Here is a 22,872-nt window from a genome sequence, read left to right as displayed (position 1 = left end):
TTCTCTGTTCTGGTCACAGCAGTCCAGGCAAATAATACTCCAGAAAGGCAGCTGACCTCCAACAGGGAGAATAACTTTTACTAAACAGGGATGGAGTAGAATAATAGAAGAATACAGCACTAGATTCCTGACCTTTCCCTGACATGCTCAGCAGCGGCACCCACATCAGCTGTATCAGCCACAGATAGACAGTAGTCCACACGCCGGGATTACCCCTTGTGAGGCAGTGACCGGTGTCATATGTGAGGGTCGCTATGTGTCCCCCAGGATGTGCTCTGAAATGTATTAGATCCGCTGGAGTGCCTTGTGATCACAGCAATGGACCTGTGACTCGCAGGGCAGAATAAAAGTAAGTTTGAACCTGGTCAAGCTATTTGGACCAAGGAGTTTGTTTAGGAAAACCTGGTATGGGCTTTTATTTTTGAAACAGACTGCAGGAAGGTAGTGGTGTCCGGTCCGTTTCCTCCAGCCCAGGTCATATGAGTGGCCTATGGCCACAGGTTGGAAAAGGAAAAAAAAAAACCTGCTGGGAGTGTTGTTTTAGTCAGTGTTGCTCTGGTGAGAAAACAGAGCAGGTGATCTGCAGAGCGACGTGAGTTAACACAGGGCCAGTGGAGCCAAAGGTACTGGCAACCCTCACTGCATACCCGGCAATACGTTGCTCACGGCAACTGCCCTGGACTGGCGTTTTGTTTACCCGGCAGCGATCCGGAAGATACAGCGTGCTGTGCACTGAGTGAGTTTTTGTTGGACATTAAAAACCTTTTTGTTTTGGTCTTGCTTGGGTCACTGCCTCATAACTGCACAGCGTGGACACCGCTCTTTACAGCCTTCAGAAGCGGGACCCTTCCAGAGTCCTAGGGCCCGTGTTGTGATCTTCAGTCCTTTGATCCTTGGGACCCCAATTGAGTCCCTGGAGACAGGGGTAACAGACCACTCACGTCCGGGGGTCTGGCAGTGCCCCGTCTGATAAGCATGTCTTCCCTGGCCAGAGTTCCAGGCAGTTCTGAGGAAGCAGCAGCTTCCTCTCTCTTTGTGGCTGCAGGTCCAGCCCCCTTTAAACTATTGCTATCCCTGCCTCTACCAGGTGTATTACATACATGGCAGACACTGCACATTAGAAAGGAACACCATAACAACATATATACATTAGTACAAAACCATTGACATTGCTTAAAGTGCATGGGGGGTCATACGGAAGGAGGAGAGGGCACAACTGAGTGGACCTGCCACCTCCTTACAATAGTTCACTCAGTATTTTTTGTGAATGGGATTGTTATAAGTCCTTTTTACACAGCACATACCAAGCCATATATTTTCAGGATGGTACATTTATTTTAAGTCACATCCATATGAACAATCACTGATATCTGTAAGCTGTTTTTTTCTCCACCATAAAGTAACTTAGCTGGAAAAAACAATCCTAGTGTCATGACTATGTTGTCAGGTGACCCAAGACCAGGAGCTCCTTCTCTGTCCCTAACGCTAGGGGCACCCTAGCACGCCCTGTTCCCCGAGTTAGTTTGGAAAGTGAAGATGCCGGGGCCAAGTGTCTTGCCTTATCTCCTGAATCCGCCCTTCGTATGTACCCTCCCCCTACCCAGGGAAGAGGGTAGTAGCAGTGCACCATAGTACTCCAACCAGACAAACAAGGTAACACGAACAAGGGAAATGGAAAATACCAGTCAAACAAATATACACTCACATACAACAGTGGTATGCATTGGGGAGTGAAGGATGGAGTTAAACCAAAAAAGGAGAAGAAAGGGAATTATCACACTCACAAAAAATCAAGCAACTGTCACAGATAAATCCATCAATGTACTACTCAAATAACCACCAACACCTATCCTCCTAGCCATGCAGCATAAGCTAGTTCTGACGATGTGTGTCAGTCAGGACCCAGATTATACAGGGGATAGGAGTGGCTAACCGTGCTCAGCTGAGAGCCCTAGCTCCCAGAGCTCTCAACATGCCAGATTAACCTCTGCACTGCCAAAAGAAATTTACACTGTTTAATATGAAGCTGAAGTGCTTCTATTCAGCGCAGGAGTAGGAGCAATCAGATGCTGCAGTCTTCTGGCTCCTCTTTGTCGCGGTAAAGTCATGTCACCTAGGAACCTTTGCATAAAATGTCAAATATAAAGCCAATGCTAGGCTGTGTTCACATGATTCAATTGTGTTGCAGATTTTTGCCTTGATTCTCTAAAATCACAGTAAATACGTGTCTGTACATCCTATTTTAGCTGAAGCTCACGTACCATTTACTGTAAAGTTGGCAGAGAAATCCATCAGCTCCCCTATAGTTTCTCTGCAGAGCAGCGCTCCTAAAGCGGTTTATTTTCGCTGCATCAAATTCGCAGCGTCTAACAGTTCCAGAAAAGTGGATGTGATTTATAGAAATCTCCTGACCACTGTGCTTTTATTTAACTCCAAGTAAACTGACCAGCAGAGGGTGTTTCACATCTGCAACATACAAGTTCTGTTGTGGGTGCAGTGAGTATTGTCACGGACGTGGTTTGTGGAACCACTGTGCCACGGACCGTGGAGAGCCTGGTGGAGCGTACCTAAGCGAACACCACACTGTTCACTACTAGAGCCTCTGATGGTGAGGTTAGACTTGGCTCCCGATGAACGCCAGGTGCCACTCCAGGACAGACCAACGGTTGCGCAGCAGCTAGACCCAGAAGGACAGACTGGATGGAACAGCAGGTAGAGTTTGTATCAGAGTGCAGCTGATCAAGTTCATATCTGAGTGCAACAGACAGAGTTTGTGTCAGAGTGCAGAAGGCAGGATTTGCATTTGACTGCAGCAAGCAGGATTTGTACTCAGGCTAGGATCACATTGCGTTAGGGCATCCTTTTAACGGATCCGTTAAACGGATGCGCTAACACTGATGTAATTTTTGACATCTTTAGTGACCTAGCGCTAACAGTATGCGTTAATGCATGGTAGCGCTAAGGTACCATGCGTTAGCCCATACAGTTTTATGCACAGCGGACGGGTCCGTCCGCTGTGCGTTACTGCCAAAGCACCCAAAAACGCTGCATACAGCGTTCGAGGGTGCATCATGAATCAACGCATACTTGCTAACGCATGCCGATTTTGGCATGCGTTGGGATGCGCTACATTCATTGCAGGCAATGGCGGCGTTAATGGGTCCGTCACATAGCATTAGTGCCGCTATGTTATGGATCTGTCAGCGCATTGCTCCCTAACGCAATGTGAACCCAGCCTTAGCGTGCAGCTGGCAGGATTTGCATCTGAGTGCAGCATGCAGGATTTGCTTCTGAGTGCAGGAAGCAGGATTTGCACTGGTATGCGACCTTACGCAACAGACTGTAAGCAAGAAGGTTGCTCAGTGTTGAGGAAGCGATATATACATAATGTTCCACAGCCATTGGCTGGGGAGTAAGGAGCAAGTGCATGAGCTGGCCCTTTAAGAGGACGGGAGCGCACAAGCGCGCCCTAAGGACATGGCTAGAGGATCGGCCCAAAGCATGCAGAGTGTTACGGTGAAGAGGAAAAATAAAGATGCACCTGAAAGTGGACCCTCTGGGTCACGACTCCAGAGCCCCCGAAGGGAGTGTTAGGGACAGACCTCCAGGGGATAGAGCCGCAACTGCCGGAACCAAAGGGACGACTGAGGCAATAGACAGAAAGCACAGACGTGGACGATAAGCAGAGCACCGGGCAAGGCAGGGGCCCAGTGGCGTACAGGACCGGAGGACCAGGGGAGCTCAGGACTGGAGGCTGAAAAGGCAGAGAAGCACAACAATGAACAAGGAGTAAGACGGCAGACAACCGAGACGGAGAGGGGCGAGCAGGAAGCAGCACAAAGGGGGGAGACTGGGAGGGCAGAGTACAAGAGAGGCAGACTGAGAACAAGCAGGCAGCGGACTAGGGAGAACCAAGACACTAACACAGCACAGACAAAGAATGAGAGGGGGCCTGAGAATACAGTGAGCACTGCAGCAGACAGCGTCACCGCATGAGATAATCAGGCGTCTTACCAGAGCAGACGCCGGCCATATGTAGCGGTGGGAGCCACCATATTGGGGGCGGGGCTAGCGCATCACATTACCCAGGAGGGAGCCGGAGGCCGGGCGCAGGGGCGCGCTGAGAAGCAGGAGCGCGCCGGGCAGAGCACGCCGAGGGGTAAGCAGGAGCCAGTGCCGTGACAGTACCCCCCTCTTTGTGCCCCCTCCTCCTAATGTTGGAGAGGAACCGTCTCATGATGCAGGGAGCATCAATATTCTCCTGGGGTTCCCATGATCTCTCCTCGGGACCAAAGCCCTTCCAATCAACCAAAAACAGAGTTCTTCCTCTAACAGTCTTCCTAGCCAAAATATCCCGCACCTCAAAGGTGTTATCCGAGTTACATGGTTGGGAGGTTTGAGAAGGTGCAGAATGAAAGTGGTTAAACACGGCTGGTTTAAGGAGAGACACATGGAAGGTGTTGGGAATCTTTAGTGAGGCGGGTAATCTCAACTTGTAGGCCACATTGTTGATCTGGCTTAAGACCTCGAAGGGACCAATGTAACGTGGACCTAACTTGTAGAAGGGGATTTTCAACCTGATATATCGGGAGGCTAACCAAACCTTATCCCCAGGGCGATACGGGGAAACGTCTAGCCGTCTCTTGTCGGCATACAGTTTCATTCTGAGGCTGGCACTTTCAAGAGCCACTTTGGTCTCCCTCCAAATCTGAGAGAAGTCCACGGACAAGGAATCCGCTACCGGCACACCCGAGGTGGGGGACACAGGAAGAGGAATGCCGGGGTGTTGACCAAAAACCACAAAAAAGGGAGATTTGGAGGAGGCTTCACTTGGGTGATTGTTGTAGGCGAATTCCACCCAAGGAAGGAGAGAGACCCAGTCGTCTTGATGAGCATTGGAAAAATGCCGAAGGTATGACGTTAAGGCTTGGTTGACTCGTTCGACTTGACCATTCGACTGAGGGTGATAGGCTGAGGAGAAATCCAGTGTTATCTTCAGTAATCCGCAGAGAGCTTGCCAAAAACGGGCGGTAAACTGGACTCCTCGATCCGAGACAATATGTTGAGGAAAACCATGAAGACGAAAAATGTGAAGCAAAAAGATCTTCGCCAACTCGGGAGCGGTAGGTAACCCAGGCAGAGCAATGAAGTGCGCCATTTTGGAAAATCGATCCACGACCACCAATATCACAGTACATCGAGACGAAGGAGGCAAGTCAGTGACGAAATCCATGGCAATATGAGTCCATGGGTTTGCAGGTACTGGTAACGGCTGCAGGAGTCGCGCAGGAGCATGCCGGGGAACTTTGTTCCGGGCGCAAGAAGGACAGGAGACAGTGAAGTCTTGAACATCCTTGTGAAGCGAGGGCCATCAGTAATGGTGGGAGACAAGCGAGAGAGTCTTGTTAATTCCGGCATGTCCAGAGAATCTTGAAGAGTGACTCCAGCGTAGAACTTTTAGTCTATCTCCACTCCGAACAAAGGTCTTACCAGATGGTGGAGAGACCAGGCTTACTGGAGCCACGGTAAGGATCTTGGCAGGGTCAATGAGATGGTTTGGACCCTCCTCCTTTTCAACGGACAGGAAGGACTGTGAAAGAGCATCCGCCTTGATGTTCTTCTCCCTGGGTCGGAAGAGGAGTTCAAAGTCAAATCTTTCAAAAAACAGTGACCATCTGGCCTGTCGAGGGTTGAGCCTCTGGGCGGACTGAAGATAGGCCAAATTCTTATGATCCGTAAAAATGATGAATGGATGGAGAGCACCCTCGAGAAGATGGCGCCACTCCTCAAGGGCCAATTTTATGGCCAAGAGTTCTCTATCTCCAACGGCACAGTTACGTTCGGGAGCGGAGAAGGCCTTAGAAAAGATTTCTGCAGGTAAGAGTGCGGCCCGAGGAGGATTTTTGCAGGAGAACTGCTCCAGCTCCCACCGAGGATGCGTCCACCTCGAGGATAAATGGCCTGCTGGCATCCAGGCGATGAAGTACCGGAGACTTGGCGAATTCTTGCTTCAGGTCCGCGAAGGCAGCCTCTGCTTCAGAGGGCCAACGATTGGGATCGGCCCCTTTGCGGACAAGAGCTGAGATGGGTTTTGACAAAGAAGAGAAATGAGGGATAAATTGCCTATAATAATTGGCAAAACCCAAAAATCGCTGAATTGCCTTGACTCCAGAGGGACGTGGCCAATTGAGAACTGCCGAGACCTTCTCAAGATCCATTTCTAGTCCTGAGTTCGAAACGATGAAACCAAGAAAAGGCAATGAAGTTTGCTCAAAGAGGCATTTCTCCAACTTGGCAAAGAGATGGTTCTCTCTGAGACGTAGAAGGACTTGGCGGACGTCTCGGCGATGTGTGGCCAGATCAGGAGAGAAGACCAAGATGTCGTCGAGGTAGACTACGACACAGGAGTAGAGATCTCGAAAGACATCATTAACAAGTTCTTGGAATACTGCAGGTGCGTTGCAAAGCCCAAAGGGCATAACCAAATACTCATAGTGTCCATCACGCTTGTTAAACGCAGTCTTCCACTCGTCCCCGGAGCGTATGCGAACCAGATTATAGGCCCCTCGGAGATCAAGCTTGGTGAACACACGCGCCCCCTTCAAGCGATCAAAAAGTTCAGAGATGAGTAGTAGTGGATATTTATTCTTCACCGTGATACGATTCAAGCCACGATAATCGATGCACGGGCGCAGGGACCCATCCTTCTTTTTTACAAAAAAAAAGCCTGCCCCTGCAGGGGTCGAAGATTTCCGAATTAAGCCCCTGGCCAAGTTGTCCTGGATGTATTCAGACATGGCTTGGGTCTTTGCCGGAGAGAGAGGATAAATCCTACGACGAGGCGGAATGGAACCAGGAACGAGCTCGATGGGGCAGTCGTAGGGACGGTGCGGAGAAAGAGTCTCAGCCTCTTCCTTATCAAAAACATCCAAAAAATCATGGTACACCACTGGCAATCCATGGGGGACAAGGGTAGGACGGGGGACACCTACGGGACACACCGACAGCAGACACCGAGCCCGACAAGATTCCCCCCAGCGCAAAACGTTACCATTATGCCAATCTAAGGTGGGCTCGTGGAGCCGCAGCCTGGGAAGACCTAGCAGGGTAGGGTGAGAAATGCCTGCTAGGACATAAAACGTAATCCTCTCCTTGTGCAGCACCCCTACCTGTAACTCCACCTCATGAGTAACTAAAGTAACTGTCTCAAGCAGGGGTCAACCATCTACGGAGGCGAGAACTTGCGGTTTTTGCAAGGCCCACACGGGAACAGAAAACTTATTAACCTCCTCTAGTCTAATAAAATTCCCGGCAGCACCCGAGTCCACATAGGCCACCAGAGAAGCCCGCTTCCCACCAACATGCAAGAGGACAAAGTGAGTGGGAGAGAGGTATCATATACACCTAGGGAGGCCTCTCTTACCTGGCCTAGGCGGAGAAGTTTTCCGGACGTTCCGGACAAGCTCGAATAAGATGGGCACCGCTACCGCAGTAGAAACACTGACCATGGAGGCTCCTCTCCCTACGACGCTGGTCAGAGCTTTAGGCGATCCACCTGCATAGGTTCGGGTGTCGGAGGTGAAGGGAGACTCCTAGGTCGAGGACTGGGTGGCCTGCGGACAGAAGAAAATGGACGAGAGACCCTTCTCTCCCTAGCACGCTCTAGAAAGCGGAGGTCAATTCGTGTAGCTAACGAGATTAAATCCTTGAGAGCTGTTGGGGTGTCACGACCAGCGAGCTCATCCTTTATACGACTTGAGAGACCTCGCCAGAAGGCGCCCACCAGGGCCTCATTATTCAAACCTAAGTCTGAGGAAAGAGTCCTAAACTGAATAGCATACTGGCCCACAGTTAAAGAACCTTGACATAGGTTAAATAAAGTCTCAGTGGTGGAGGCTAAACGGCCCGGTTCGTCGAAAACTCGACGAAACGTGTCCAGAAAAATGGAAAGCTGAGTAACTACTGGGTCATCACGTTCCCAGAGCGGATTGACCCAAGCCAAAGTGTCCTCCTCAAGATGAGAAATGATGAAGGCCACTTTGGCTCAGTCAGTGGGGTACTGCTGGGGCAGCAATTCAAAATGGAGACGGCACTGATTTTAAAAAACCCCGGCACAACTTGGCGTCTCCGCTATATCGGGGTGGTTTGGCCAACCGCGGAGGAGGATGGGAACCAGCGGCTGGGGGAGTGGATGCGGCCGAGTGCAAGGCGAGCAAGCGACCGTCCACCGAAGCCATGTAGCTGAGAATATGCGACTGGGTGTCTCGCTGCTGCGCCAATTCCTGTTGCAAGCCCACCAACTGGGCGGCGTTTCCAGGGTCAGAGGACTGGAGGGCGGACAGACGTGAGTCCATGGTTTTCATGAATCAAGAAAAACACATCCAGCCCATAAACGGCAGCGCTTTCCAGGACTCACATCCAAAGATGATATTCCATATTTTTTTTATTTCATAGGTTAAAAAAGAGATACAACGCGTTTCGGATACAGTGTATATCCTTCATCAGGTAAAATAAAAACACAGTACAAATCCTAATAGTATAAAATTCAGTTACACTTATATATAGTAGCAACCTTTTATCCCAGTCTCAGAAACGTGATTTAGGGTGTGGACCAAGTTCAGAAACACAGTTCAGGAACACACCCACTGATTGATCCAACCTTGACAACATCAGTGGGTTGCTGAAATAAAAAAAATATGGAATATCATCTTTGGATGTGAGTCCTGGGAAGCGCTGCCGTTTATGGGCTGGATGTGTTTTTCTTGATTTACTCATCCTGTGTGAGCCTGAACCTGGCTCTTTCACTTGGATCCACCCGAGGCAAGCTGCAAGCCCTGTCTTCTGACAAGTATCCCAAAAGGAAGGATTTTTGAGGATACATAATCCAAAGCTATATTAGTCTTCTATCAGGTGAGTGCATAAAATTGTGCACCCTTTAAAGACTACAATATTGTGTTTACGCACTTAGGGCGCCGCGAATTGTCTGTTCTTCTCTCCCAAACAGGGATTTTTTTGCACATGGTTTTCATGAAGGACATCATGCGCGTCTGATTCTCCCGAAGGAAAACTAACTCCTTCTGAGCGGCCGTGGCTCCAGCGGGGGTCCATGGCCTGATTATGCTGTTACGGTGAAGAGGAAAAATAAAGATGCACCTGAAAGTGGACCCTCTGGGTCACGACTCCAGAGCCCCCGAAGGCGAGTGCCCAGGTGAGGACCACCCCCTATACAGGGAGTGTTAGGGACAGACCTCCAGGGGATAGAGCTGCAACTGCCGGAACCAAAGGGACGGCTGAGGCAATAGACAGAAAGCACAGACGCGGACGATAAGCGGAGCAGCGGGCAAGGCAGGGGCCCAGTGGGGTACAGGACCGGAGGACCAGGGGAGCACAGGACTGGAGGCTGAAAAGGCAGAGAAGCACAACAATGAACAAGGAGTAAGACGGCAGACAACCGAGACGGAGAGGGGCGAGCAGGAAGCAGCACAAAGGGGAAAAGCCCTAGGGAGACTGGGAGGGCAGAGTACAGGAGAGGCAGACTGAGAACAAGCAGGCAGCGGACTAGGGAGAACCAAGACACTAACACAGCACAGACAGAGAACGAGAGGGGGCCTGAGGATACAGTGAGCACCGCAGCAGACAGCGTCACTGCATGAGATAATCAGGCGTCTTACCAGAGCAGACGCCGGCCATATGTAGCGGTGGGCGCCGCCATATTGGGGGCGGGGCTAGCGCGTCACATTACCCAGGAGGCTGCACGCTGTGTGCTCACACACGACGTCGAGGGAGCCGGAGGGCGGGGGCGCGCTGAGAAGCAGGAGCACGCCGGGCAGAGCGTGCCGAGGGGTAAGCAGGAGCAGGAGCCAGTGCCGTGACACAGAGCATGGGTAAGGGAAGAACTGTGTGCAGCATAGGTGAGTGAAGAGACACGCCGGAGACCCTGCCTGTCAGAGCAGGACTTCGGCGTGGTGCTAACAAGTAGTATGTACACATTTTCCTGATAGACATGCATTAGATGCAGAAAATCGACAGGTAAAAAACACACACATTTTTAGTGCTTTTACACTGTGGAAACATATAAAAAATATGCAATACACACATGACTGTGGCAATAAAGTTTTCTTAAAGACAAATACCACAAAGTATCAAAAACAAAGCAGCTTTATAGAGAACCTGTCACCAGGTTTGACCGATATGAGACATACCATCACCTTTCTGGCCTGATTCACAGCATTCTATAATGCTATATATCTGCCCCCAACTCAACCTGAAATAAGAAAAATACCTTTAATTAAACTCACCTGTGGGGTGGTCTGGTCCGAGAGGTGTCGCTCTTCTTGGTCCGGCACCTCCCATCTTCTAATGATCGCCGTCCTCCTTCTTGCTTTATGTGGATGACTCGTCCCTACGTCATCCACACAAGCACCCCGGCATCACGGTCCTGGGCAGGCATACTTCTCTGCCCTGCTGAGGACAGAGCAAAGAACTGTAAGGAGGTGGCGGGGAACCTCATGTGCCTACTCTCCCCTGGACACTGTTCACACAATTACATGCGGCACCTCATTGTTAATGTGAAATGTAATGTTTATGTACTGTCATGTCATGTGTCTGTCAGGTACTGTGTATAGGCATAGGGTTAGGATAGGATCTTAGATAGTATAGGACCATTGGGGGTATTAGAATAGAGGGGGGGCACATTAGAGATAGAGAATAGAATAGATAGAAGTGTTAGTTAGCATAGGGGTTTAGCAGTTGAGAGGAGTTACAGGGCAGGGAGTGCAGAGCCAGGGATATAGTCAGGACATTTCCTGATCAGACAGCAGAGCCTGGGCAGGCTTGCCCAGGGCGAGGTGTAAGCAGCAGATGAAGCGAACAGCCGGCTGTGGGGATAAAGCTGTTATGGCAGTAAGGGGCCCCAGGTGGAGAATAGTGCAACTGGGCACCAGCTCAACAGGGTCATCCTCAAGAAGGATCCGGGGTCTATGACCGGTTTCTTGAACACTGGTCACTGTGACCAGTGTTCAAGAACTTTTTTGTTCGAAACGCTTATGGTTCATTCCATACATCACCCCCTATTTTATATTTGCAATGTTGTCTGAGACGTCCTAATTGATGTTGCATCATTTTAAAAAGAATTTTTCCAAATAAAGCTGAATGAAAGATTTTTATCAACACCCTGGTGTGTGAGCTGGATCCATTTTCATACTTTTCAAGTTGTTAAGTGGTGTGCAGCAGCAGGATTCCTGTGCTTTCATCCTGGACTAGAACTACGCCTCAGGGGTGAGCTGATTTTCCATTTATTTACTTTTGTGGTACCTCATATCTGCCAAATCCGGTGACAGGCAGATATGACAAACCAATAAGACACAATAACCTCAAAAATGCAGGTCGGCCATGTTCACACATTCAGTATTTGGTGATTTTTTTTTTACCTCAGTATTTGTAAGCCAAAACCAGGAGTGGGTGATAAATGCAGAAGTGGTGACGTGTTTCTATTATACTTTTCCTCCTATTATTGCACTCCTGGTTTTGGCTTACAGATACTGAGGTGAAAAAAACTCAGCAAATACTCATTGTGGCAAGTGGAAATGCATTTTAAAAAATGAATAAAAAAATGCAAGTACCGTAATCTAATTTACTTAATAGGGGCAGAAATTGTGCAGCATCAAAAATTCCCCAAAGCCTAATGGGGCCATGTTGCAGTTCCCTGCTCTGCGGGGGGATAAAAGGCAAAGGGGCCGATGCATCAAAGTGTTTATGACAGAAAACTTTGAATAGTCTCAAAATGTTTTCACGCCACTTTCAATCTGCTCCACCACAATAAGTGCAGCTGGGAAAGAGTCGGGGCAGAGCGAGTCATGGAAAACGGCGTTTCTTACATCGTAAGGCTATGTGCACACGCTGCGGCTTGATCTGCGGGTTTTTCCGCGCAGATTTGGTGAAATCTGCAGGACAAAATGCCTGTGGTTTATCTGCGGATTAGCCCTGCGGTTTCACACCTCATAAGGATAAGGTGTGAAACCGCTGCGGATTCAGCACAAACAACTGACATGCTGCGGATTATAATCCGCGGCAAAATCCGCAGCATCTGCACAGCGGTTTTTGTTTTGCATAGGCTAACATGGTACTGTACACCGCTGCGGAAACCGCTGCGGGTCCGCAGGGCCAAATCCGCTGCGGATCCGCAGCAGAATCCGCAACGTGTGCACATAGCCTTAATGTTACTTCAGCCCCCGACTGCACGGAGGTGCACGCCACAGATAAGATGCGCTAAATTCATTAAAGGGAACCTGTCACCAGGAAAAACACTATTAACCTGCAGATGCGGGGATAATAATTCCAGACTCCGTTATGGGGCGGTGAGGGTTCAGTCACTGCGCTGAGAATACAGAGCATCACCGCGGCAGCGTCGGCTACGTGCCGGCGCCGGACGGTTAGTAATGCCATTTATTTCAGGTAACAGTTCCTTCACGACCTTTGACGCCACACAGGCGTCATGAAAAGTCGTGCCAAAATGACCCATGACGCCTGTGTGGCGTCATGACTTTAAAGCCCCTCTACGGGTTGGGTGACTGGGGTCACTGAAAGGTCACCCAACCCGCAGATGCAGGGGGCTTTGTTATTCACCACAGGGGGCGTGGCTTCGCCCCCACGTGGCTACAATCGCTCTGATTGGCTAATAAAAGTGAAACAGCCAATCAGAGCGATAGTAATATTTCATCAATGAAAATTGATGAAATATTACAATCCAGCCATGGCCGATGCTGAAATAGCATCGGACATGGCTGGAGACACTAAGTTAGCCCCCCCCGCCGACTGACGGCGCCGATCGGGCGCCGCCACCGACTGACGGCGCCAATCGGCCACAGCTGTCACAATCTGCCCCCTTCACTCCGCTCCCCCCAACTTCCGATCCACCCCCGATACTCACTAACCCCCCCTGGCCGTCCCGGTGTCCCGCTGTCCGGCCGTTCCGGTCTATGGGCGCCGCCATCTTGGAAAATGGCGGGCGCATGCGCAGTGCGCCCGCCGGCATTTCCCGGAGGCAGATTCATTTTTTTTATTTTGATCACTGTGATAAACTCTCACAATGATCAAAATAAAAAAAAAGTAAATCACCGCCCCCCTTATCACCCCCCATAGGGACAAATAATAAAATATTTTTATTTTTCAATTAGGATTAGAAATAGGGTTAGGGTTAGGGCAAGGGCTACGGTTAGGGTTGGGATTAGGGTTAGGTTTGTGATTAGGGTTAGAGTTAGTATTAGGGTTAGGGGTGTGTTGGGGTTATGTTTAGGGTTGAGATTAGGGTTAGGGTTGTGTTGGGGTTAGGGTTGGAGATAGAATTGAGGGGTTTCCACTGTTTAGGCACATCAGGTGCTCTCCAAACACGACATGGCGCCACCATTTATTCCAGCCAATTTTGCGTTCAAAAAGTCGAACAGTGCTGCCTCCATTCCGAGCCCCGACGTGTGCCCAAACAGTGGTTTACCCCCACATATGGGGTATCAGCGTACTCAGGAAAAACTGCACAAGAACTTTGGGGGTCTAATTTCTCCTGTTACCCTTGGGAAAATTAAAAATTGGGGGCTAAAAAAATAATTTTTGTGGAGAAATTTTTTATTTTCACGGCTCTGCGTTATACACTTCTGTGAAGTACTTGGGGGTTCAACGTCCTCACCACACATCTAGATTAGTTCCTTGGGTGGTCTAGTTTCCAAAATGGGGTCACTTGTTGGGGGTTTCTACTGTTTAGGTACATCAGGGGCTCTGCAAACGTAACATGACGCCCGCAGACCATTCCATCAAGTCGACATTTCAAATCGTCACTATTTCCCTTCCGAGCCCCAACGTGTGCCCAAACAGTGGTCCCCCCCACATATGTGGTACCAGCGTACTCAGGACAAACTGGACAACAACTTTTGGGGTCCAATTTATCTTATTACACTTGTGAAAATAAAAAATAGTGGGCTAAAAATCATTTTTTGAGGGAAAAAAAATATTTTTTATTTTCACGGTTCTGCGTTATACACTTCTGTGAAGCAATTAGGGGTTCAACGTGCTCACCACACATCTAGATAAGCTCCTTAGGGGGTCTAGTTTCCAAAATGGTGTCATTTGTGGGGGAGCTCCAATGTTTAGGCACACAGAGGCTCTCCAAACGCGACATGGTGTCCGCTAACGATTGGAGCTAATTTTCCACTCAAAAAGTCAAATGGCGCTCCTTCCCTTCCGGGCCCTGCCGAGCGCCCAAACAGTGGTTTATGACCACATATGAGGTATCGGTGTACTCAGGAGAAATTATCCAACAAATTTTAGGATCCATTTTATCCTGTTGCCCATGTGAAAATGAAAATCTGAGGCTAAAAGAACATTTTTGTGACTAAAAGTACTTTTTTTTTTTTTTACGGATCAATTTGTGAAGCACCTGGGGGTTCAAATTGCTCATTATGCATCTAGATAAGTTCCTTGGAGGGTCTAGTTTCCAAAATGGGGTCACTTGTGGGGGAGTTCCAATGTTTAGGCACACAGTGGCTCTCCAAACGCAACATGGCAAACGCTAAATATTCCAGCATATTTTCCATTCAAAAAGTCAAATGGCGCTCCTTCCCTTCTGAGCCCTGCCGTGCGCCCAAACAGTGGTTTATGACCACATATGAGGTATCGGTGTACTCAGGAGAAATTGCCCAACAAATTTTATGATCCATTTTATCCTGTTGCCCATGTGAAAATGAAAAAAATGATGCTAAAAGAATATTTTTGCTGGAAAAAATAAAACGTCCATTTCCTGTGAAGCACCTGAAGGGTTAATAATCTTCTAGAATGTAGTTTTGAGTAGCTTGAGGGGTGCAGTTTTTAGAATGGTGTAACTTTTGGGTATTTTCTGCCATATAGACCTCTCAAAGTGACTTCAAATGTGAGGTGGTCCCTAAAAAAAATGGTTTTGTAAATTTTGTTGTAAAAATGAGAAATCGTTGGTCAACTTTTAACCCCCTTATAACTCCCTAACAAAAAAAAAGTTGTTTCCTAAATTGTGCTGATGTAAAGTAGATATGTGGGAAATGTTATTTAGTAACTATTTTGTGTCACATAACTGTCTGGCTTAACAGAATAAAAATTCAAAATTTGAAAATTGCGAAATTTTCAAAATTTTCGCCAAATTTCCGTTTTTTTCACAAATAAACGCAAAAAATTACCTAAATTTACCACTAACATGAAGCCCAATATGTCACGAAGAAACAATCTCAGAATCGCTAGGATGCGTTCCTGAGTTATTACCTCATAAAGGGACACTGGTCAGAATTGCAATAAATGGCCAGGTCATTAAGGTCAAAACAGGCATCTTATGCCTGAAGCCCCTCATTACGCTGGAGTGTGAAGTCTTCTCTAGCCAGAATGCCCCTTTTGTTTTGATACAAATAACAGTTACTAGTGTATATGTGCAAACTCTGGAATGTACCACAATGATGGGAGTAATAACAGACATGACAAAACAGAGGTGCAGGCAGAGAGCTGCCGGCTCCCACACAGAACAGCCGACGGTGCAGCCGGTGACACTGTACACAGCTCCTCACACCTCCCATCTGCAGGCAGCGAGGACGAAGCCCGCGGAGAAGGCAGCAGGGCGCCAAGCAGCGCGCGTTCTCCGGCCTGCATAATTGTGGCCTCCGCTGCCACCCGTAGCAGCGCTTTGTGTAGGGAAGAGAAAGTGACCTGGAGTGAGGAGGAGCGGGCACTGAGGAGGATGGCACACAACGTAACGCTGGCACTAACTCTGCCCATTACCTGTCACATCTGCCTGGGCAAGGTAAGGACACCGAGCCGTCACTGACTTCTGCCCCAATACAGAGCAGTGTCCATGTCTGTGCACAGTGACTGCAGAATGGAGTGCTGCTTCTGACAACCAGACGCCTGGCTCTGCTTATTCCCAGAGCTGTCAGGTTTTGCACGTAGCAGTGTGCAGTACTGTAGGGTGAGCGAGTGACCAGTTCCCCAGAGCCATGATGAGCCCTCAGTGTATGTGGTCGTCTGCTCCTGCTGCCGGTGTCACACTTCACATTCACAATTTTGTTCATGTGTATTTTTGAAATTTTGAAATTCCGCAGTGGATCTGACATGAGCGAGCACAAGCCCCCCCCCCCCCCCAAGAGCGTGCCCCCTCCTAAGGCCGGGTTCACACTTGCGTTTGGCTGGTCTGCGTAGGGCTGCGGACTTCTTCCTCTTAAGCTCCGCCTACTTCCGCATGCATCCTGCGTACCTATCTTTAACATTGGGTACACAGGGACATGCGTTGGATGCGTCCACATGCGTCGTTTTGATGTGCCCGCCGGACGCAACATGTTACATTTTTGTGCGGTCGGCAGGCACGTCAAAACGACGTATCCACACACGATGCATGTCCCTGCGTACCCAAGGTTAAAGATAGGTACGCAGGACGCATGTGGAAGAAGGCGGAGCTTAAGAGGAAGAAGTCCGCAGACCAGCCAAACGCAAGTGTGAACCCAGCCTAAGAGCGTGTGCAGGCCCCCCTAAGAATAGGCACTGGCATGATGGATGCCGAGCCCCTGTAAGAAAACCATGTGTTAGTGTTCTGGTTGCCCTCTGAGTAGGAAAACTCAGTCTACTGTTTGTCCCCACACAGTTAAACAGACGGAGGCCGAAAAACCTCGATTAGTCGCATATTGTGACATTACAGTTTATATCAAGACATACAGTCATGGCCAAAAGTTTAGAGAATGACACAAATATTATATTTTCACATGATCTGCTGGCCTCTGGTTTTTATGTGTGTTTGTCAGATTTTTTTATCACATACAGAAATATAATTGCAATCATATTATGAGGAACAAAAGGTTATATTGACAGAATGAGTTAATGCAGCAAGTCAATATTTGCAGTGTTGACCCTTCTTCTTCAGGACCTCAGCAATCCTCCCTGGCATGCTCTCAATCAACTTCTGGATCAAATCCTGACTGATAGCAGTCCATTCTTGCAAAATCAATGCTTTTATTTTGTCTGAATTTGAAGGTTTTTGTTTGTCCACCCGTCTCTTGGTGATTGACCACAAGTTCTCAATGGGATTAAGATCTGGGGAGTTTCCAGGCCATGGTCCCAAAATCTCTATGTTTTGTTCCCTGAGCCATTTAGTTATCACCTTTGCTTTATGGCAAGGTGCTCCATTATGTTGAAAAAGGCATTGTTGATCGCCAAACTGCTCTTGGACGATTGGGAGAAGTTGCTCTTGGAGGACATTCTGGTACCATTCTTTATTCATGGCTGTGTTTTTAGGCAAGACTGAGAGAGAGCCCATTCCCTTGGCTGAGAAGCCACCCCACACATGAATGGTTTCAGGATGCTTGACAGTTGGCATGAGACAAGACTGGTTGTAGCGCTCACCTGGTCTTCTCCGAATAAGCCGTTTTCCAGATGTCCCAAACAATCGAAAAGGGGATTCATCAGAGAAAATCACTTTACCCCAGTCCTCAGCAGTCCACTCCCTGTACCTCTTGCAGAATATCAGTCTGTCCATGATGTTTTTTCTGGAGAGAAGTGGCTTCTTTGCTGCCCTCCTTGAGACCAGGCCTTGCTCCAAGAGTCTCCGCCTCACAGTGCGTGCAGATGCACTCACACCTGCGTGCTGCCATTCCTGAGCAAGCTCTGCACTGCTGGTAGCCCGATCCCGCAGCTGAAACACTTTTAAGAGACGGTCCTGGCGCTTGCTGGTCTTTCTTGGGCGCCCTGGAGCCTTTTTGGCAACAAGGGAACCTCTCCCCTTGAAGTTCTTGATGATGCGATAGATTGTTGACTGAGGTGCAATCTTTCTAGCTGCGATACTCTTCCCTGTTAGGCCATTTTTGTGCAGTGCAATGATGACTGCACGTGTTTCTTTAGAGATAACCATGGTTAACAGAAGAGAAACAATGATGCCAAGCACCAGCCTCCTTTTAAAGTGTCCAGTGGTGTCAATCTTACTTAATCATGACAGATTGATCTCCAGCCCTGTCCTCATCAACACCCACACCTGTGTTAATGGAGCAATCACTGAAACGATGTTAGCTGGTCCTTTTAAGGCAGGGCTGCAATGATGTTGAAATGTGTTTTGGGGGATAAAGTTAATTATCGGTCGTCCATGACAGCACCACCTGAGAGAGGGGATCCGCCCTTCAGGAACAGGAAACCTACAGATACAAAAGGGCGGCACCTCTCCCATGCATCAGTTGGTTTCCTGTTCCTAGAGGAAGGGACTTCCTTCAGATCATCCATCATGGAGTCGCCGAGGGATTCCCAGGCCGGCTGACCGACCCAGGTAGCGAGGGGGTATCCTACCTCGGTCAAGCTCGGGTCCCTGGAAGCACCACGGTGGGGCCGGGCAGGTCGCCACGACAGTGGTAAGAGCAGGTGGAGCAAGGTTCCGGTGGACAGCCGCCTCCATAATGCCGGCACCAGGAGGTATGTATGTCCCGGGCCCCTCCTGGTGCGCTCTCCCTGTGGTCCGGTCTCTCAGGCTTCTTCTCCGGGCCGGCGGTGGCGCCCGGTCGGCGGGCGCGGGCTGGCACGCGTGGGGGCTGTGGCCATGCCTGAGCCGGTGGCGCCGTGCCTGCTCCCTCTGCGCGCTCCCCGCAGGCCTTAGACGGGCGGCGGAAGTGACGCGGCGGAGGGGGCAGGGGCCGGGGACGCCGAAACCGGAAGTTGGGTGACGGCTGGCTTCCTGCGTGCGCCGCGTGTGCGCGACGGTACTGGGCGGTGCCCGGGGCGGGGGATGGCCGGAGCATGCGGGGGGGAGGTCGCGGGGGGGTCCCGGGTGGGAGGTGCCGCGCCAGAACCCTGCTGACCCGGACAATGAGGCCTTAAAAGGCAGGAGGTGACGCTGCTGGGGTGGTTCTGAAGGCCCAGCGATGGATACGACAGAAGCCCCCATAGAGCAGCTGGACGAGGTGCAGGAGCACCCACAGAAACAGGCCACAGTGAAACCGCATGCGAGTGGCCAGCAGAAGAAGTTCCTCCAGGCTAAAGGACCCTCCTGCCTCCCTCCGTGATCCGGTACCTGCCTCATCTGCATGGGTAAGAGATCTCCGTGAATGTACCCTGATGTAGTATTCCCTTATGTTTCTTTCACAGGGGAAGAAAGCTACGGGAAAACAGAAGCACAGGGAATGTGCTCTCTGTAGTTGCCCCTTGGCGGACGACCACCCTAAAAAGTTGTGTCAGCCATGCGTGAGACAAACGGTAGGGGTGGAAGGGGACGTTGGCCCAGGGGTAGATTGACAGGCCCTTACACTCTCCCCCGTCCATACAGGTAGCGGAAGAAACGCCGGACTTCACCACAAGCCTGAGGGACATAATCAGGACAGAGATAAAGGCCCTATCTAAAAAGGATTCTTCTAGGGGAAGAGAATTTAGTTTCTCAGGTTCGGAGTCCTCGACCGCCCTAAAGATCGATGACTCTTCAGATTCCCCGGCCTCCACTTTGTCTTCTTCGGAGGAAGACTCGAGTCGATTCTGCTTCCCCTTAGACCAGATGGATAAGCTAGTTAAAGCAATAAGGTCCACCATGGGGGTAGCAGAGACAAAACCGGAACTTGCAGCTCAGGACGTGATGTTCGGAGGTCTAGATCCCAGGAAGCGGAAGGCCTTCCCATTAAATGATAAGGTCCAGAGCCTAATAGATAGGGAATGGAAGAGACCTGAAAAAAGGGGCTCCTTACCTCCTGCCTTCAAGCGGAGGTACCCGTTTGACGACCCAGTGGTAAACAGATGGGATAAGGCCCCTAAGCTGGACGCGGCAGTAGCCAAAGCCTCCAAAAAATCCTCCATACTCTTCGACGACATGGCCTCCTTAAAAGACCCGCTAGATAAGAAAGCGGACTCTTTTTTTGAAGGGAACATGGGAGATGTCAGCAGGTGCTCTAAGACCAGCGATAGCTGCCACATGCACGGCCAGATCCATGATGGTCTGGCTAGACCAATTGGATTCCCAACTAAAGGACTGAGTCTTAAGAGCATCTATCCGGAAAACGCTGCCAATCATCCAAAGTGCGGCAGCTTTTTTGGCTGATGCTTCAGCGGACTCTGCGAGGATGGCAGCTAGAACTGCGAGTTTATCTAACGCAGCTCGAAGGGCCCTTTGGTTAAAATGCTGGCCGGGGGATATCCAGGCCAGATCACGACTCTGCTCCATTCCATGTGAGGGTGAATATCTGTTTGGCCCAGTCTTGGATGAACTCTTAGAGAAAGCCGGGGATGATAAAAAGAAGTTCCCCAGTCTACCGAATCCTTCTTACAGACGTCCCTTTACCAGGAAAGACTATTTCCGTAGAAGGCCGTCCAGAGATCAGGGCAGATGGGATGACAAAAGAAGGAGAGGTACAGGTTTCATGTTCAGAGGAGGGGGGCGTCAAGAAGGTCCAGCACGTGACACTAAAAAACCGCCCCAATGACTAGTTGCTCCGGTAGGGGGGAGACTAGCTGCCTTCTACCCAGCCTGGTCCATGATTTCCAATAACAAATGGATACTGGGGGTGATAGCTGCGGGTCTACACCTAGAATTCGCCCGGGTTCCCCAAAATCGATTTAAGGTCACCCCGCTCTGGTCTTCCACACCAGAACAAGCTTCCCTGGAGTCCGAGGTGCATGATCTCTGCCGCAAGAGGGTCCTAACGGTGGTCCCAGAGGGAGAAACGGGGAAAGGGTTTTACTCCCCCCTGTTCCTGGTCCGTAAACCAGGCGGATCCTTTAGGACTATAATAAATCTTAAATCCCTCAACGAATTCCTGGTCATACGCCCGTTTAAGATGGAGACAATTAAATCAACAATAAAATTGCTGTTTCAAAACTGTTTTATGGTGGTGTTAGATTTAAAGGACGCTTACTACCATATTCCCATTCATGCAGCTCATCAGCGGTTTCTCAGAGTGGCGGTTCAGCTGGATGGGTCAGTCCAACATTTCCAATATGCGGCCCTCCCCTTTGGGGTGGCAGTCGCTCCCCGTGTGTTTACCAAAGTAGTAGCGGAAGTTATGGCCCATCTACGTGAATCAGACATTCTTGTGATCCCCTACTTAGATGACTTCCTGATCGTAGGGAAAACAGCAAAACATTGTTTGGAACAGCTACAAAGGGCAATGTCTGCCCTAGAGGGGTTAGGATGGCTGCTTAACATTAAAAAAAAGTCTCAGTTACAGCCGGTGAGAGTCCAACAATTCTTGGGCCTGATCCTAGATTCTGAGAAACAGGAATGCCGTCTGCCCCCGGAGAAGCTTGTTCGCCTACACTATCAGGTCCTGAACGCTTGCAATAACCCCACCATGTCCCTTAGGAAAGCCATGTCCCTTCTGGGTTCCCTCTCGTCCTGTATCCCGGCAGTCCAGTGGGCACAGTTTCATACAAGAAAACTGCAGGGCGAGGTCTTAAGGCATCAAAGAATCCTCGAGGGTTACTTAGAGGGCCAGCTAACCTTGTTCCGAAACACAAGGGAGTCCCTAGAGTGGTGGCTAGACAAGGATAATTTATCCAAAGGGGTCCCCTGGGAGTATGACATATCCTGCATAATCACCACGGATGCTAGCCCTACCGGTTGGGGGGCTCATATGGGGGAGATCCTAGTCCAGGGCCCATGGGAGCATCATCAGATAGAAATGTCATCTAACCTGAAAGAGTTGACAGCAGTAGAGCAGGCAGCTAAGGAGCTACTTGTGTATCTACAGGGCCATCATGTGCGAGTGTTCTCCTACAATCAGGTCACCGTGGCTTATATCAACCACAAACCCCTGATGAATGTGGCAGAACGATTGTTCCGGCTAGCTGAGCAGCATTTTCAATCTTTTTAACAGCTCTACATATAAAAGAGAAGGAAAATATCACAGCAGATTTCCTAAGCCGCAATCCACTAAAACAAGGAGAATGGTCCCTAAACACCTCCATCTTCGACCTGATTATACAAAAGTGGGGACAACCAGAGGTAGACCTCTTCGCTACCAGGGAAAACAGAAAATTAAAACAATTTTGCTCCCTAAATCCCAGAGAGAACCCCTTGGCGGTAGATGCCTTTCTGATAAAGTGGGACTTCGGGCTATCGTACACCTTCCCTCCCCTATCGCTACTCCCCCTGGTGATGAAGAAAATCAGGAGAGACAGAGCAAGGGTGATAGTTATCGCTCCATTTTGGCCCAGGAGGGCTTGATTTTCTTGCCTCAGGACCATGTCAGTGTCCTTGGATCTTCTATCCCAGGGCCCAGTGTTCCATCCTCAGGTGGCTGGCCTACATCTGACGGTGTGGAGTTTGAACGGACACTGCTGAGAGAAAAAGGCTTCTCCCCAGACCTAATTAACACCCTACTTAAAAGTAGAAAAGTCATCACTACCAAAATCTATGTCAGAATTTGGAAAAAATTCCTGCAGAACTCTGGAGTGGTCGCTGGCGGTTTGGCATCTGTAAACCAAATCTTAGAGTTTCTTCAGAAAGGTCTGGATATGGGGCTCTCCACTAGTACCCTTAAAGTACAAGTATCAGCCTTGGGGGCCCTCTTTAGCTGCAACATCGCGGGTAATTACTGGATCAGGAGATTCATTAAGGCAGCAGGTAGATCCAGGCCAATAGCGAAAGATAGATTCATGCCGTGGGACTTGAACCTAGTCCTCACGGCTATGACAGAAGCCCCATTCGAACCTATCTCATCAGCTTCCATAAAGAACCTGTCCCTCAAAGTAGCCTTCCTGGTAGCTCTAATCTCAGCTCGTAGGGTAAGCGACATCCAGGCATTATCTAGACGTCCTCCTTATTTACAGTTCAAGGACGATAGGGTAATACTCAGACCTGATCCGGCATATTTACCTAAGGTAGTTTCCAGCTTTCATAGGACACAGGAGATAGTCCTT

At 49.5% G+C, this 22,872-nt stretch overlaps 1 protein-coding gene across 1 annotated transcript in view; it reads left to right on the top strand.

Annotated features, from left to right (window-relative positions):
- Window positions 1–15,436: 15,436 nt before the first annotated feature.
- OBI1 (ORC ubiquitin ligase 1) overlaps window positions 15,437–22,872 on the top strand; it is an 83,273-nt gene continuing 75,837 nt past the window's right edge. Inside the window, exon 1 of the mRNA XM_073580433.1 lies at window positions 15,437–15,805. Within this exon, the coding sequence (XP_073436534.1) occupies window positions 15,452–15,805 (354 nt within the window). The 5' untranslated portion in view covers window positions 15,437–15,451. The remainder of the gene's footprint in view (window positions 15,806–22,872) is intronic.

The sequence above is a fragment of the Dendrobates tinctorius genome, unplaced genomic scaffold (assembly GCF_039654945.1).
Source record: "Dendrobates tinctorius isolate UK_male_01 unplaced genomic scaffold, ASM3965494v1 ptg000064l, whole genome shotgun sequence".
NCBI lineage: Eukaryota > Metazoa > Chordata > Amphibia > Anura > Dendrobatidae > Dendrobates > Dendrobates tinctorius.
The sequence above is the reverse complement of the archived record's forward strand: the minus strand, read 5'-3'. Positions and strand labels throughout refer to the sequence as shown.